The 17,431-nt window shown below is 42.6% G+C and overlaps 1 protein-coding gene across 4 annotated transcripts in view; it reads right to left on the bottom strand.

The window, feature by feature from the left end:
* The window catches only part of NXPH1 (neurexophilin 1), a 184,110-nt gene extending 166,954 nt beyond the window's left edge, over positions 1 to 17,156 (bottom strand). For 2 of the 4 annotated variants that reach the window (XR_015746130.1, XM_087948353.1), the window contains exons 1-2: positions 16,395 to 17,155; positions 15,505 to 15,666 (exon numbers count right to left, since the gene is read on the bottom strand). Coding sequence is in view for 3 of the 4 variants with exons in the window: in XM_087948353.1 (XP_087804479.1) it covers positions 15,505 to 15,558 (54 nt within the window). In the remaining variant the exon portion in view is untranslated. Of the gene's footprint in view, positions 1 to 15,504; positions 15,667 to 16,077; positions 16,152 to 16,394 lie in introns of those variants that run through there. The other 2 variants (XM_026677805.2, XM_087948354.1) reach the window with 2 other exon arrangements.
* Between the last annotated feature and the right edge of the window lie 275 nt (positions 17,157 to 17,431).

Genomic DNA, 17,431 nt, shown 5'->3' on the forward strand with positions numbered 1-17,431 from the left:
ATGCAGACTAATAATATAAAAAACTAAAAGTGCAGAGAAAAGAAAAAAGATGTATAAAGAAATTACTTCTCTCTCCCATCAGATAAGTGCAAACAATAACATCACTTTCTCTAATATTTCAATAAAACATCTCTTCTTTCTATATCTCATATCATTCCAATAGACAAATTATAAAATCTCAATAAATATTGAGTAATTTGGCTATTAACACAACTGAATAAAATGTAGAAAACAAAACAAGAAACAATTACTCAGGCAACAAATCATAACAAAGCAACAAGCTTTGGAGAGCAGTACTGCAGAGGATAAAGAAAAATCTGTGTAAGTCTTGCCATTCCAGTAGGTCCCACAGCAGCTGGGAAAAGATACTAACATGATTTTCTAAGACAATAATATGAACTAAACAACATATTCATTTCCCCACAACTCTGGATATGGTTACTAAATCTGCTATAATCCTTGGCCATATTGGCTAGGAATTCTGGGAACTCCACTTCCAACATACAATATCTGTAAGGAACTAGCTTAGCAAAGAGTAAGTTATTTAGGTTCAGTGAATAAATTTTGCATCTATACTGCAGCTGTCATCATCCACATGTATACAATTTTCTTCTTCATACAATGGTGCCATGTTCCCCTTCACAACAGCACATGTAAAAAAGTATGAGGATTATTTTTTTCCTCTTCTTTTGTCTATGTTGAAAAAATGTAGAGAAAAGGTCTACAATTTTCCTCAGAGGGAGGCTTCCATTCCTTTCAAAGCTATTGCTTTGACACTATCTTTTAAATAAATATTCAAAAGTCTTTACATGAAATATCAATATAACAAGAAATATCAAATCAATACAAAATGACCCAAAGCATCAAATCAAACCCATAAAGCAATTACTTCATAAGTAGGACAAAAGACTTATCACACTGTCAAAACTAAATCCTGAAAAACCCTGTAATTGTTTCACTTTACTACTGCAAACTAATTCAATAACTAAAGATTTTCTCTTACCATGGAGCTGCGAAGGGGTTTTTTCCCCAAACAAGTCTTCCTTTCAGATTATATCTTAGCTACTGATCCTCTGCACAATTTTCACTGTCCTGCAGAAATCAGTGATTGACAGTGTAACCTGAGTGTCCTTTTCTGCAATGGATGTGCTGCTAAAAGTTCCCAAAATCCAAGATACTCCCTCTCCTCATGTGAGATCTTTAGAAAACACCACTCAAAATAATGCAAAAGTATAAGCATTAGAATGGCTTTCATCAAAAAAAAGAAGAGACAAAATACCAACAATTTTCTTCTTCAGTCATCTTTTCCTCTAATTCAGTCTTTAAAAAAGACTATTTGCCAGCTAAGGTGGTGGATTTAAAACAACTGATGTGTTCTTCACTGTTACTGCTGTTGCTACTAATAAGGAGTATAATGGGGAACTAGCTGGACCTGGAGTGGCTGAGCAGGCTGAAAGACCTGCTGAATGAATCTACAGAATACAATCTACATGTGAAAAGGAACCTGCCAGCACAAGATACCATAGAAAGCAATACAAAGTTCCACGTGGATAAAAGCCAAAACAGTGGGGATGGATTACCCCAAACAAAACAAAAAATAGGAATCATATAAAGAAGGTATGAAGAACATATAGACTTTCCGATCTGCTGGATTACCAATGAGCATTCTTCACATTTATCCCAACTGTTTCAGGTTGTTAGGACTCATAGCTGGGCAATATTTAGAATGCCTCACTTCTATTGTAAAAGTTATCATCACTTGTGGAATTAAGTTTGAAGAGCAGCTTGATGAAGACACAGGTTCAGTTTTGTTTCCTCAACCATGAAAACAGATGAGGCCAATAATTATCTTTCAGTCTAACCACAAAGTTATTATTGATAAAATAAAGATAAAGAAAGATAAAATAAAACAGACTTCTGGGGAGAAGGCAAAATATAAAGGTAATAATAAAGAAAAAAGAAAAATAAGTCAAGCAGAACAACCTTCTCCAAACTGGTGCTTCCAAATTTATTGGGTTACACCACATACCACTTCAGCATGAATGGCATGTTGTTTGGAAAATGATGAGGAACAAATGCAAGATTGGAGAAATTTAGAATAAAGTGCTGGAATACAGAAACTCAGAGTCAAATCCTGTCTTCATCTTGGTTCACAGAGCCAGTAGGTTAATTCTGTATGAAAATGAATAATTGGGAACATCAGAAAATGATTATACAGTGTATCTAAAATATTACACAAGATTTATCACCAGATGAGCTGGTAAAAGATGAGCTTAACAAAATATAACCATGTACTTGGGAGTTGCTAGGATTCACTGGGTGTCCTTGAACAAATCATATCCTAGATTATATAAGGGTTGTTGCAAGGATATAGGCCACTTTCAGTTTCTTGTGGAAAATGTAAAACAAAAATAGATAAGTATTTTGGTTTTCAAAATGTTTGTTAAATTTCTAGGCACTGAACTGCACCACAGACATCTCTTCTGTTCAGGCGACTCTTCTATCCATTTCACAGATAGCACAGGATGGATAGCTAAAATAAGTCTTGACTTTCTTTTTATTACCCAAGTAGCTTTATTTCACAATCTCTAAAGAGTTTAGCTTCTATTCTTTGCTGCCTGCAATCCCCATACATATTCTTCATTGGAGTTTGAATAAGTCTGATTTAAAACAGTCTTTCCATCTGCATCCTTTATTGCACGGGCCCTATCATTCTTCCAGCTACGCAACCCCTTTAAACTTTTTTGTATTTTATTGACAACCACTTCTTGATGGGCAAAGCCCTTAGGGAATGGCTCTGTCAATATTAAGTGAGGATTTATGTGATTGAGAGGCAAAGTCAATAATTATGTTTTACTTAGCAAGGAAATATGCTGGTTGGAATGTCATCCCACTCCCCAACCCAACTCATAAACAGTCATTTATGTTTAGCTTAATTGGGCAAACACTCGTCTTAAATGTGTTGATTTCCATCACAATGGCTTGTCGATTATAACAGCTTTCTTGTGGCATAATTCCTGAGATTTGGCTTTGAGTCAAATAAGATTTGTTGCCATTATTTTTGTAAAGGCCAAGGTTAATTAATTAATTATTAGTTGCTGATTTAGTGAGAAGCTCAATAGAAAACTCCCTCACTAATTATGTTTTGGTGAAGGTCATTAGATGTTCTCTGCCTTCAATCTTCCACAGCTATTTCATTGTCAATAATCTTCCAAGTAAATCTTTACAAACTATTACAATTTTGTTGTTTGTTTGTTTGTTTGTTTTAATCCACTCAAGGGAAGACTCTAAAAATTATGTATCCCCAAAGCCTTTCCTTCCATGTTTAATGGAACTTCATCCAATATCAATTCAATTTCTCATTTATTCATGTTGAATGTTAGTCAGGTAAAGAAGGGGGAAATAAGTGAATTCTGGCTGGTATTTTTAATTTCAGCAATTCTTTTCTTTTGGGGGAGAAGAGGGTGAGTTCCTAGAAAATGAAGGTGCTTACATTGGAAAGTTTGATGGAAGCTGTTTTTTAAAAGGCTTTGCCTTGATTATTTCTGTATCTCTTGTCTAGTGTCTTAAAAACAAATTCTAAAGGAGCCTATTTCTGTTAAAACGTAAGTATGGTGAAGGAGAGGGAAGAAGCCTGAAAGAAATGTTCCTCAAAGAGACATTTTATTCCAGTTGTTTCATGTAAAATCCCCACCAATGGTTAATGAGACATCATTCTTAATTATTTGTTGTCTTTGTTTCCAAAGAAAAAGATTGCATTCTAGAGCACTGCCTTTCTACTATCCTTTTGTACAAGGCACTAGAATGTTTTTGTACAAGGAACTAGAATCAGAAAGTACCACTACTACAGGTAGAGACATTGAATGCAACGTGTTTGTGATCTTTTGAGAATATAACACTTAAAACTCTATCCATGTTTAGAAGAGGGAAGTTTCTCCTATTGTATCAGAATCTCACAGAAGAAAACTAGTATCATGGTAGTTGTCCATGGTACTGAAATAACCACTCAATAGGCATTCTTACTCAGTTCCTTTGAAAAGCAAATAAGGTGCAATAAGATTGGGATGATAGAAAGCAAGTTAGGAACAGGTTGCATTAAAAAACCTACTTTAGATTCTATATTTAGAGAAGCATGGAAAAGAAAAAATTCATTAGAACAACCCTAAAACCACAAAAGCCAGGGATATAAGATAGAGGTTTTTCCTCCTTTTCCAAGAATAAGAAGGTTCTCGTTCTCTCTCTCTCTCTCTCTCTCTCTCTCTCTCTCTCTCTCTCTCTCTCTCTCTCTCTCTCTCTCTCTCTCTCTCACCTTCTTACCCTTGGAAAGGAGAACAAAATATTGATAAAATATTCTGATTGAGAACTAATAAAATATTCCTGGTTAGCTAGACAGAGGCACAGATGAAAAGAGATGGCCTCTGAAATAGAGTCGGTAATTAACATGCATGAAGGCATGCATGTTTTATCTTAAGACTTATTAATTTCTCCTAAAATTCTAAGTACATATAAGACAGGACAAAGCCTTGGAATTGAATAACATGAAAGTTTATATATCAGTAAATTAGATATTTAATATACATTTGAAGTGATGCCAGGTAAACTAAATACCTTTTCATGTTCACCCAGTCTACCCATAAAAGATGGACATTCTGGTTGAGACATTTACTCTATAGGGCAACACAACAAAACAAGGGTGTGTATATAAAAGTTCACAGTGTGAGTAGAATACCTTCAATGTTTTATTGAAAAGTCTTCCCAAGATATATTATTGAAGATAAGCCTATATTTGAATTCATACAATAAACTGGGAGGTCATGAGTTCCAATCCTATCTTAGGCAGGAAATCCAGTTGGGTAACTAGTCCAGGCATTCTCTCACAACTCAACCTCACAGGGTTGTTGTTAAAAAAAATAGGAGGAAGGAGTATTAGTTATATGCACTACTCAAATAATAAAGGCAGGATATAATCAAATAATTATATAAATATATAATAAATGGAGATAGATATTACATTAACTCCAAGCATGACACTAACTAGAAATCTAAAAGTTTATAGATAGATGAATCTGAAGGCTGCAGAAAGTTATTTGGTGATCTTTAAAATTAGAATCCACTGGAAAGGGAGCAGAACTATTCATCCTGAACTCCAAGCTCCATTTTAGGCTTTGGGGTTTTAAAAAATCAGATTATGTCACCCTCTTTTTATGTCTTGTGTTAACTTTATGAGAAATCACAGATAGTCCTTAACTTTCTGCCCAAAAGTTCTGTTGCTAAGCAAGACAGTTGCTAAGTGACTTTTGTCCCATTTTATGACTTTTCTTGCATGGTTGTTAAGTGAATCATTTCAGTTGTTAAGTTAGTAACATGGTTGTTAAGTGAATGTGGCTTCCCCATGGACTTTACTTGTCAGAAGGTCGCAAAAAGTGATCACGTGATCACAGAACACTACAACTGTCATAAATATGAGTCAGTTGCTGCGCGTCTGAATTTTGATCATGTGACTATGGAGATGCTGCAATGATCGTAACTGTGAAAAAGTCATAAGTCACTTTTTTGGTGCTGTCATAACTTTGAATGGTCACTAATCAAACTATTGTAGGTCAAGGAATACCTGCAAAAAACTAATGTAGTTCAAGCAGTACCTACAAGCACGGAACAAATGAATAAATAATAAATTTTAAAAAGAAATAAAGGCTTGTCCCATTTCCAATTATGTTAGGTACAAGCAGAGAAGCTCAAAGAAAACCTACCAAAAAGCAGATTATATCCTTACAAAAAGAGTAAACCATGTGCTATTCTGTGTAAGTATAATTCATTGACTGCCAGAATCCATCCTAGACAACATCTGTAGTTTCCTTCATATTCTGAACTCCACCTCGTGGTTAACCAGAGGCCAGTTGGTTTGTACTTTACTTATTTTTACTGCTTTTAAATAGATAATGGATTTACCAACCCTTTTGGGGAGACAGAAACTGCAGGAAGAAGGCAATCTTGGCTGCTAGCAATCGTCAGTATATCCAGCCAAAAGTCTGATTAGGATCACTTTGGAGGCAAAAAGAATGCTTGTCTCACAGAAAATTTTGAAACAATTAGAAAAGTAGAAGCAAGAGAAAACAATCAGTTTTGTGTGGTAGTTAAGATGCTGGCCTAGAAACCAGGAGGCTGTGAATTCCAATCCCATTTTAGGCATGAAAGGTGCTGGACTTTGAGCCAATTTTAGCCCAACTATGTCATAAATTTGTTTTGTGAAGAAAATGGAAGGAGTATTATGTATTTATTGCCTTGAGTTTACTTATAAAGTAATAAAGGTGGGATTTTTTAAAAAAAATCAAATAAAAATAAAATTGAACAGAAAAAGAGCACTGTATCATTCTCTACTAAGGTTTGCACTAAAAGGGGGGGGAGTGTGTAGTGAATATTTGTTTACAGCTTCAATTAATGTATGCAATGAGATTTGCTTTGAGATATCAGACATTAACTCATCTAAATCTAAATCTGTTTTTCTCTTTCTTTTCATTCATTTGATACCAGATAAATTCTGTTATGATTGTGCTACTCAGACACTTTCTATGAATTTATTAAAATTTATACAGAATGATAAATAAGATATGGCATTGGATCATATCACTGGGTTCTATGATCTGCACTAGTGTGGTATTGGGTGGTATTTAATATCAAATAAGATCCTTTTTCATCTAGACACATTAATCCCCTATGACCAACTATAAAACCATTAAAGTGATCCAGTTTGTTGGCAAACAAGTTTCATAAATTTTAGGAAAAGTTCCAACAGCAATTCTGGCTGCTTTTATCTGAAACTGAAGTTTTCATGTCATTAGAGTCTGTGACCTTAAACATGCTTGCATTAAAGTCACTTAGTTCACCCAATAGGCACCACTTTCTACTAAATATCCTAATTTGAAGAGTTGGATTACAAATCTCATGAATCTAGCAGCTAATTCTTGGAGGATTCCTTGTTGGAGAAGTGTGCTTTGGACTATATTTTAATTAATTCATTATTCAAAGAAGTTAAAACAAACATAAAGACTTATAGTAAGAAAAGAACATTATGGGCCCCAGAGAAATTGACAAACTTTCAGAGATCATCTTCATCCTAAATAGATTTATGCTATGGGTACAATCCAGAAACATGAAAGAAGGTGTGTGATAGAGAACGATAGTTGTTCTCTATAACATACCTTATACACATACATGTATGCATACATTCATACATACATACATACAAGATTGGCCTGAGAGAAAGGGTATCTCTGTGTTTCTTTGTCTCTCTTTATCTTTCTCTCTGTCTCTCTCACTTTTTCTGTGGGCAGGTAAAGATCAGCTGTTCCGTACATCAGCCCCTTCTAAACTTTGCTGAACTTGGAGGCCAGCATAACTATATATCTGGAAACACCTGTGTTCTGATGTGAGTGTCTCTCTCACTTCCCTAGATTTTGGAGTCCTGCTATCATTAGTGATCATAAAGGAGTTGCAATGGCACCTGAGGTGGAAAAGCAAGATTAGGCCATAAAAAGGCAGAGGCACTGATTACAGATTATACCAAGCCACGGTTTGCTTATTAACATAGTTATGTGGGACACTGTTGACTGGGTTCACTCAGTCATACATCATTTTAGTTTAGCCTTGGCTGCACCTCCGGCAGAAACCGCTACTTCTTGCCACGCTACTCGGCCTGCAATAAGGCATCCCTCTGCGCCGACCTGCTCTACAGTCCCGTCAACAATTTTCGGAAAGGTCGGGGTCGGCTTCGGAGATAAATGAGCTTGGAGGGGTTGGTATTTTTCAGGGGAGAAAAACTGCCATGCCCTCCTTTCCTTCCATCCGATGGAGCCTGTGCAGGAAATGGCTGGCAATATTCGTCGTGAATGCACTTTCATTAAAAGTAACTCATTCGACTTTCACCATAAATTGAGTGACATCCTCACGGCAGAACCTTTTTATCTTTGATAAAGTGCTTGCCAAGATTTAGGGGGGGAAAGGGGTGGGGGGTGAAGAAGACTGGAAGGAGGGAGAGAAGTAGAAATCCGTCAAGCAGAGTCGTCAAGTTGTCAGCCCATAGCATAAAATATAGCTAAAAGCTCCTATTTACCAAGCACCCGAGGGGGTGCTTTAAATGCTAAGTTAGGCGAACCCGGGGTGAGTTAAACTGGAAGGGAAATCACTGTGGGGCGCCATTCGCCCCACTCACAACACAGGGAGGAAGGCAGGAACACCGATTCCGGGGAGTCGAGACGTGGATTCCCTTGAGAAACGGGCGCTTCCTAACAAGGGAGCTAAGGGGAAGAAAGAATAACCTGCTTTCCCCCCCCCCGCCCGCCCCCCAATCGCTGCTCTAGTGGCGATTTTACGTTAATAACATTAGTATAATATGAAGATAATCAACAATATTTGTCAGAATCGCCAGATAGGAATATTTCCTCTGTGTAAATGGAGAACCACACACACATACACCCCTCACCCGCGACTCCAACATTTAAAACATGCTATTGAGGCCGAAGGAAGCGGGAGTTCAATTAGCAAGCTAAACGCAGCAAGGGGGGGAAATGCCCACTCGCTTTTCACTTAAATGCCTTTGTAGTCATCTGAGTCCCCACCCCCCCACCCCCACATTAAAGAGAAAGAGAGGGAGCAAAAACAAGCCCCGCCTCATTTTAAAAGTGGGGGGTTTTTTTAAACTGAAAACGGTGTGTGTTTTTAAAACTAAAAATAGTTGTGTTTTAGTATAGATCGAAGTTTGGTTTCTGTCCTTGCGGGAGCTTTCCCTTAGGAAGAACGTTACCTTGAACTCTCTGGGTCCTGGATGGGATCAGTGCAGTTCTTTGAACTCCACAGTGCTTGCAGAACTGCAGCAGAGGAAAGTTGCTGACACGCGTTGGTATCCCAGTTGAGTCCCTGAACGCTACAAAACGGCATTAGCGAGCTCACAAACTGGGCGCTAATGAACTGAACCGGAAGATCGGGCTAGGCTAACCGGGTCATCTTATTCAACTTCTCGAAAGGAAGCCGCACTGGATTCAAAGGGGTGGGGGTGTTGATCCCAGGGTAAAGTCTTTGGGATTAGGAGAATAAAAGCAATGGAAAGTCAGCAGACTGGACCCACCAAGGGAGCGAGCGATGCTCTTTAATGCACGGTTGTGTCTTCAGTGCCAGCGATAAATGTACATGTGTTATTTGGGATAAAAAGCATGATTATTGAGTTCACCCGGAGCCTGCACGAAACGGACTGCATAGAAGCGCAAAGAGTATTCTGTAAGGCATGCCGTTTTCCTCTTAATAATTGCTTTCTTAGAAATAATTATGTGTGTGGATGCGTGTGGCCGTACCCCATACTTCCACCCAGAACACAGCTAGCAGTAGACACTTTTATTTCATAGGTCGCTTGTCGCAACTCCCTTCAAATCCTACGCAGCCTTATTATGGGCAACCATTTCTCTACAGGCAGAAAATTTCAACTGGGTTCCCTTTGTTTATTTATCCTTACAAACAAACAAACAAACAAAATCAATTGTGGCTGTTGTGCCCTTTCTCTGGATATCTACAAAAGTACAGCAAATCGCTTCAAAGAAAGGGGGACAGGGAGGGGAGAAAGGCAGTTAAATAATAGCCAAGTGCTTTCAGCACTCTCACTACCCACCCACCCACTCTCACACAATCTTTGAAAAAGCCTTGGGAGGAATCGTTAATGGAGGACAATAGGGCCCAGTTGGTAATAATTTCCCTGCAGCCTGCGGAAAATGCTTAGCTGACTTAGGGCGGGTGTGTGTGTGTGTGTGTGAGGGGTTCTAATTCTGCCCTTTAATTCTGAGAAGAAGAAAAGAGTGACGTTGAATTCATGGAAGAGGGGGGTTGACTAAAAAATATATAAGCTGCTCCAGAATCTGCAGCCGTGTCACCAAAAAAAAAAAAAAAAAAGCAAGCTATTCTCTCCCCCACACACACACACTTACACACAAAATCTCCCAAAAGGAAGCTGAAGCCTTCGGCCAAGCCTTTTACCCTACAGTTCACCCTTGCTTAAGCATAGGCACCCGTCTAGGAGCAATGACATCCAAGCCCTACCAGCCTTCTTTGGTTACATTAGCCGGCTATCCACGCCAGCGATTGTCCTCACCTATCCGCATTAGCGATATATTACTCTATGCTTCGGGAAGGTGCTAGAAATCGCCAGTGTGGACAGCCGTCGAGGTATGCGGAGTGGGGAGAGGTCTCGAAAAAAACCGCCGACCCTCTCAGAGGATGCAATCAGGTGATCTCTTGGGCGGTGCGATTTGAGAAGGGCAGATAGGAAGGTGTGGTCACGCCCCCTCCCTTAGGTAATTGGCCTCGAGATATATCAGTTGAGCCGTTATCCGAGTCATGCTGCGGGATCCTTAACTTGAAAGAACTGCATTGCCTGGATGAAGCTAAAAAGGCATGATAAATACCAGGGTGGAAATCAGAATCGGGGCAGCTTAATATAGAGGCCTTTCTTTTTTATAGCAAACACAGCAAAAGCTGTTGGGATTTTCGACCAGCGTCAATGGAACACTTTCACGGCATTATTTCAAGTAAAAAGTATATACCCTCTACCCTATAGAGAGAATGCTATATACCCTTGAAATAAAGTATATACCACTTGCCTAACCCAGCTAAGCTTTTTCGGGGAAAGTATTGGGTTTCAAACACGGTTTTTGGTCGGCTCCTGGTGGCAACTCCGATATTTACAAAAATAAATAAAATAAAACAATGTCATAATTACTAGTCACCAGCTTCATGAGGTCGAGTGGCTGGCACCGAAGTCGTCGTAGGAAGCAAAGAGGCCAAAAGTATTGCTAGCTGTTCTAACATTACACCTTCTGTCTTCAACGCCTTTACACATATTCTACTGAAAACCATGAAGTTGGCTGCCAAGTAAGCCTTAATCTCCAAATGTTAGTCCCCTTATCGACGGCAAAGCTAGCTGCTGTACTGCCCAATCAATCAGGGTACGGGGCGAAAGTTTTAGGATTTAAAGGGCAAACAAGTCTGCTTCACCGCTAAGCTGCGAAGTAATTTAGCCCAGAACATTGCGCGAGGGAGTGGAGACAATGCTATTACTTAACACCACACCAACTCCGTGTATTGCTAAGGAGTCATTTATTTCCAATCTAGAGTTCAGAAAATGTAGGAAAAGGTGCCTAAAATAAATCTTGGAAGGCAAAGGACAAGTCTCATCATCAGAATAAAATACTTGATTCGGTGTTTCACACTATTAAGCAGGACATGGGTCGAAACAAATCTATCAACCTATTCCTCCACGAGTCGGTGGCTTCAATGTTTTCAAGAGAATATTAGCCGCCACAACTGGCAGGAAAATATTTCGACGCGGCCTTGCTGATAGACCACCAGGCTTTTCCAACCTGGCGCCCTCTTGCCTGTTTGGATGGCAATTTCCCATTACCGTCCCGCCTGAGTGATGGGAGATGAAGTCTCACCCATATGGCAGGCGCCAGTTAGGGAAAAGCTAGGCGACTTGAGGCTGCCTTGGGACGCCAGGCATCTCTAGCAAGGCCGGAGGTTGCCGCCTCCCCGTAGCGGCGTAATCTGCGCAATGGAGATTTTGACTGCGATCACCGCTGAAATGGAAGGAACCCCACGACTTCAGGAAGAAACAAAAAACTTTAAATCAAGGTCGGAGGGGAGAGGCTGGTTTGCAAGTTACAATTTGCAGTTCTGTCTGGCCTCTTCCCTGTCTCCTTCGGTCTGGGTTTGAACGCAATGAATCCTATTGAAATCAACGAGATTCTTCTCTGAGACAATGAGCCTCGTTCAAGTGTTGTGGTGGATTCTATCTGGTTGCCATGCATACCAGGTACACCCCCCAAAAAAACTTTTCTTACAAAGTTTTAAATAATTTATATGTGGGTGGGGAGCTTTTTGATTGTCTAATAAAGGTACACAGAGACACATTAACACGTTTAATGAATTAATATGTGTGTGGACATATTTACATAACTATTCTTGCCTTTAGTGTGTAAATGGAGAAGAAATAATTCCTGTTTGTACTGTACACTTGCCTATAAAAGTATGCTTTTATATATTAAATTATTTGCCTATCAGAATATTTGTCTTATTTCACAGTGTCCTGTATGTGTTTGTTCCAATGTCATATATAACCCACAAATGTAATCTTCATACTTGGAAGCCTGTTGGAAACGTTCCAGAAGTAATATCAGATTCAAGTTAGGAATGATTCCAACTCCACTAATAGTTCGTGTCTAACCCCACCACCACACACACACATACATACACACAGAGGAAGCGTTAAAGGTAACCGTATGCATCGGCTCACCCACAGTGAGCCTGGGGAATTATCTATTATTCATTGGGCACATTTTAAATATGGGTGGCGATTCGCCCGCCAAAGGAAGATGGTTCTTGTTTTAACGAAAGCTTCCTGTTGAAATGGCTACTCTGCACCATCCAGGGATTCTTCTATCGTATCGCTCCCCGGTGTAAAGAAAGGAGGGATTCTGAGGTCTCAGGAGATCACCCGGAAGAAGCCAACGCTGAGATTCCCCGAGGACTAAGCCAAAGGGAGAGGGGAGCTGAGGGAAAGCTTGTTAAGGTGATGCCCCCAAATTCCTTCCAGAGCCACAGACACCCGGAAGCCGTTCCCGACTTTAATCCGGAGCTTGGCCAGAAAAGCACCCGCTTGTCCTAACAGCCTTGGGAGGCGCAGTAACTTTAGCCAGCAACTCACTTGGCTTGAACCTAAGGTTATATTGGTTGGGTGGATATATAGCCTCTCACCTTTTCGGACAGCCGCGGCCGGAGATCGGATGTGTCAAAAACGGAGCCCGACAGACTGAGAAAAGACAGAGTCTGGTCCGGCCGAGCTTTTTATACATCTCGATCGATTTTTTCACTGCCGGCGGAACTCAGAATGAAAGCGGATTTTATTTTTCTCCAACCCTCCACATTGCTTCGCTCCGGCTCATTCTGTACTATTCGGCCTCCATGGAGGAAGAGGCGGCAGGCAACAAAACATTACCCCTTACTAATTCGCGCCACCACATTAAATGCTTTAGTCAAGTTTAATTAAGGCTTGAAAAGCTCAGTGCTGTCACCCGACCTGATTGCAGAAAGGCCCCGGGAAACTCAGCCAGGAAGTCGAGCATGATTAGAAGAGCGGGCGACTTGGATATGAACCATAAAGTTGGGCTGAGGAGAAAGTCTGGGCCAAGTCGAGAAAAGGCTGAAGCGTTGGTTTATTTTCAAATTCAGCTAAATCTTGCACTGTTTTCATGAAATTCTCTTTTTTCCCCTTCCTCTCCCGTTTCCCCCACTTGGGTGGGTGGGGGGAGGAAGTGAAGGCACTCAGGTAATGAAATTGGTAACTAAATAGTAATTGAATCAGTATAATTTGCGTACGGAATGCATTTCAAATGCTCCCAGTTTACAATTAAAACTGACACGCTTGCTTCCAGCGTGCCGCACATTTAAAATAAGGGCTTATTTTAAGTTCTAGCAAACAGCATGACGGGCGAAAAAGGGGGGAAATCACGCAGTTTAAGAATCTCGACCCTGGTTACGTGTTCGGTAGTTTTCTTAACACCGTTTACAACAATCAAAAAGAATAGGGATGGCGCTACAAAATCTCCCCTTCCACCCAGCCAATTTTTTAAATTGCAAAGGGTAAATGACCCTTTCAGGTGCAACTAAGCTTTGCAGAGTCATTGCCCTTATGTGATGTCACTTGTGTGAGTCTTGCCACTTTGAGAATCTTGGAGGAGTGCCCAATCCCCAGCCAGTTCTCACATTCCTTTTAGATCCACATCTGTCCACCGCACAGAGAAGGGAAAGTCAGAATGCACGCATGTTGGTCTTTTATTAAAAGACAAAACGCCTTCCAATATATTTTAAAAAAACTTCTAAACTGGCACACGATCCTCCTTTGGGAGGGAGAGGGAGCGAAGGTTACACGAGCAGGTGGATAGCATCCAAGAGCGATAATTTCCAACGGGAGGGGTTGCCCCCTTGTTCACCTGTTTACCCCGAGATGTCCCGAGCGAGGTTGAAATTGGGGCACAGCGCCCTCAAGTGCCTACAGCTTGCAATTACAGGCATCGGGGAGAAAAAGCTTCCGAAGAAAGGCTTACCGCGGAAGACCCTAAAGAAGCTCATTAGGTTTCTGCTTGTTGGGTTGAAATTACACCCAAGCCTTTTCAGCTCTTGTTCTCTGTTTTCTTCCTCTCCACCCTAATCCTGCCGTACTGTCGTTTATCCGATCTGTAAACCGGTGGCGTCCGAAAAAACCCGAATAGCGGGCTCTGGGGATGCAGATCGTTCGATCCGTGCAGAGAAATGGATTCCGCGCGAAAAGAAGCTGCAAACCTCTATGACCCGGTAATCTTAAACGGGAGTTATTCCACTTTAAGAGTAGGCTAAGGGAGGGTGCTCGGTGGACTCACAGCAGAATGGTTCATATGGGTAGAATTTATTCTGTGGTGGGCGGGGGAAGGATAATTAACAGGACTTTATTTTCCCACGCCCAAGATTCCCGCTAATGGAAAACGACTGGAAGGACTTTTCGGAGTAACAACGGAGACTTTTTTCCTCGGGCCGGAGGACCATTCTAAACCCCGAAGTGTGAGGCATGGAGACAAAGAAGCTGACTTCCAATAATCACACCGAGAAGCATTCTGCCAAATATTAGTTTCCTATTCCTAGCTCCTAGTACGTGTATTGGGTTCCAATTCTCAACGCGCCCGCCTAGAATTATCAAACGACAACAACTCCCATCAATCCCAGCTTGGACAGGAAGCCGACTGCTCCCACCATTCCCAACTAATGAGGCGGGTGGCCAATTGTTTGAGAGAGATGGAAGGTCATTAGGAAGGCACCGGATCGGGAAGAGAGTTTCGGACTGTGCGCCGGAGGGAGGGGTCGGAGAATGAGGGTGACAGCGGACTCATCAGAATGGCCTTGGAACTCAACCCCGCGTGTTTCCTAAGCGCCCTGTAATTTTGGCCCCCTTAAGTGTAAATAGAATGTTCAATGTTCAACTAAAAGAACGTGAGGAGGAAAAAGTTTTACAGAACACGAGTCCGAAACACTACCGCTAACTAGCAAAATCCTTCCAAGAATCGCTGCGCAGGATTCCTACCATCACACACTCTGAATCTCCCACACAAAATCAAGCCCTGGTCAATAAGATTGCAACATCCCATGCCCGGCATCCGTTGTGTGACCCTCCCCACTCCAGGTCCAAGTGAAAACTCCCCAAGAGCGACGTCCCCCTCTTCAACCTGAAGCTTAGACCTTTGAAGTTGCTGGAGCCGAACTCTCCTCTCTGCCACAGCGCACGTCCGTGATTGATGGAGGCACTCGGAGATGCAAGAAGCTTGTCTGGAGTATAGGACTTGTCCCCAAGGATCGAGGCCTTCTCTGCTGATATCCCGCCGGCAACCCCGGCTGGGAGAGGAGCAGAGAGAGGGACGACAGAGAGGCGCAGGAACTTACCAAGTACAGCACAGGTTGCAGCAGAAGCACTGCGTACCAATATGTGGGCTGCATCCTCGCGGCTCAAACTTCCTTCGCGCTGCTCGGGCTCCCTCTCTGTTTCGCCAGAACCATAGATCCACCCGGCATCTACTTTAAAGAGCCAGGACAGCTCGCTTCAGCCTAGGCAAAAATGAAAGGATAAACTCCATGACCACGAGACAAGGTTAGCTGGGAAGGGGAAGGGACACGCAGCCGGCGAGGGGGAAGAAGGGGATGCCTCAAAGAGAATTAGTCCATTTGGCAAGAGCGCCGGGAGAAGAGCTTTCCTTGGGCCAAATTAACTCGTTGCGGGCTGACTCCAGAGCGAAAGGCTTAATAAGAGCTGGGGTGTGTGTGTTTTTCCAATGTCCAGCGCTACAGCTGTCTAGGAGGGTGGGAAGAGATGGCATCCACCAGATCTTTCGCCGCCACCCCGACTCTTCACGTAGGGCAGGAGTAAAGCTACGCGGTCGGGCAGGGGGGAGCGGAAAGTGGGGGAGGAGAAGGATCAGGAGAGCGACGGGGGAGGCTGAGGGGAGCCAGTCGATTAACCTGGGCTCCCGGATCATGGCCGAGACCAAGCTCAAGTTCCAGGCAAAGGTTTCGAGACAGTGTCTTGAACCCGAGAGGCGCCCAAAGAACCTCGTGCGCGCGCGCACACACCTCGCTTTCTCACACAGATCCTCCACCTCCCACCCCACTCCCCACCCCCATCCAACCCTTTTTCGGCGCTTCGAAGCCGCTCTTCTGTCTCTGGCTCTCCTGACCCTCTTTGCCTCATTGCTGATCGCCAAATCTCCCGCTGTTCAAGTCGCCCCTCTCCCCCCCAAAAAAAAAAGCTCGTGGGGAAAAGGAAAGCGTCCACCTACTGCTTGTGGGGTCCGAAAGCAGGTGTCGATCTCTGGCAATAGTCCATAGGAAAAGAAATCAGCACAGCAATCAAAAGCCAGCTACGCGGGCTTGGGTGCTCGGACAGGGTCCCCTCGGCGTGGTTGCTCCATGATATGGACAGAGGTCCCGTGGAAACAGGTGCCGCCGGTATCGTAAGGGAAGCGCCCAGGAATGTCACGATGGCAGGAAACTTGCAAGAGGAAAGAGACCTGAGGCTGTCCGGACCGCCCGCGTCTTTTTGCAGCAGCCAACGGCACCAGCAGTAGCCACCGCTATTGCCTCCTGGGCGTTCCGAGTGATTTGTCTCTATTAAAAATGACTTATTGGCCAGCAACTGCCCGGCGATGGCTGCTCTTTAAGTTTCGATAAAATCTATCTGCAAAGACCTTGGCTGATCATCTCTTTAGGGGGAAGGCAGAGAAAGGGAAGAAAGGGGGAGGAGAAGTGGAAGGAGGAAGGGGAGGGGAAGCCAAGCGATGCAATACAAGCGTCTGGGTGGTAGAGCCCCAGAGCGCTGTCCGAATCATTTCAGCTGGAAAGAGGAAGAGGGAAAGAAAGCTGTGAGACTTTAAGCTGCACCCCAGCCTCTATAGCCTGAAACTGGCGGCGAATCAGAGTCCTCCCGAGGCGCTCTGCAGTGCAGTGCCCTGCCGCCAGGGGACTCCCTTCTGCTCTTTCTCAGGCTTATTCAGCCGCCCGCGTTCACGGTGGTCTCCTCACCGTGAACCACGGGGCGTGCCCTTTGCGCCGAGAGACCGAAGAAAGATTGGCTTCGCTTCGTTTCGTTCTCTCTCTCTCACTCTCTCGCCCCGCCCCGCTTGCCTTGCTGCTTTCTGACTCCTTCTTCTTTCTCAGTAGCAATTAATATCCCATGAATATCAATAATGATGTCGCCCTTGGCTCCCGAACAAACAATAAAGCATTTGGAAAAGGAAGCTTCAAGTCTTCCGATGCTTCCCTGGAGTTGACTGCAGGGGGCTAGGAGAAGGCTAGAGCAATGAGCCGCGAAGTCTGG

This window comes from Notechis scutatus, chromosome Z, assembly GCF_049901735.1.
Source record: "Notechis scutatus isolate UNSWTSFEM ecotype Mainland chromosome Z, rNotScu1.2, whole genome shotgun sequence".
NCBI lineage: Eukaryota > Metazoa > Chordata > Lepidosauria > Squamata > Elapidae > Notechis > Notechis scutatus.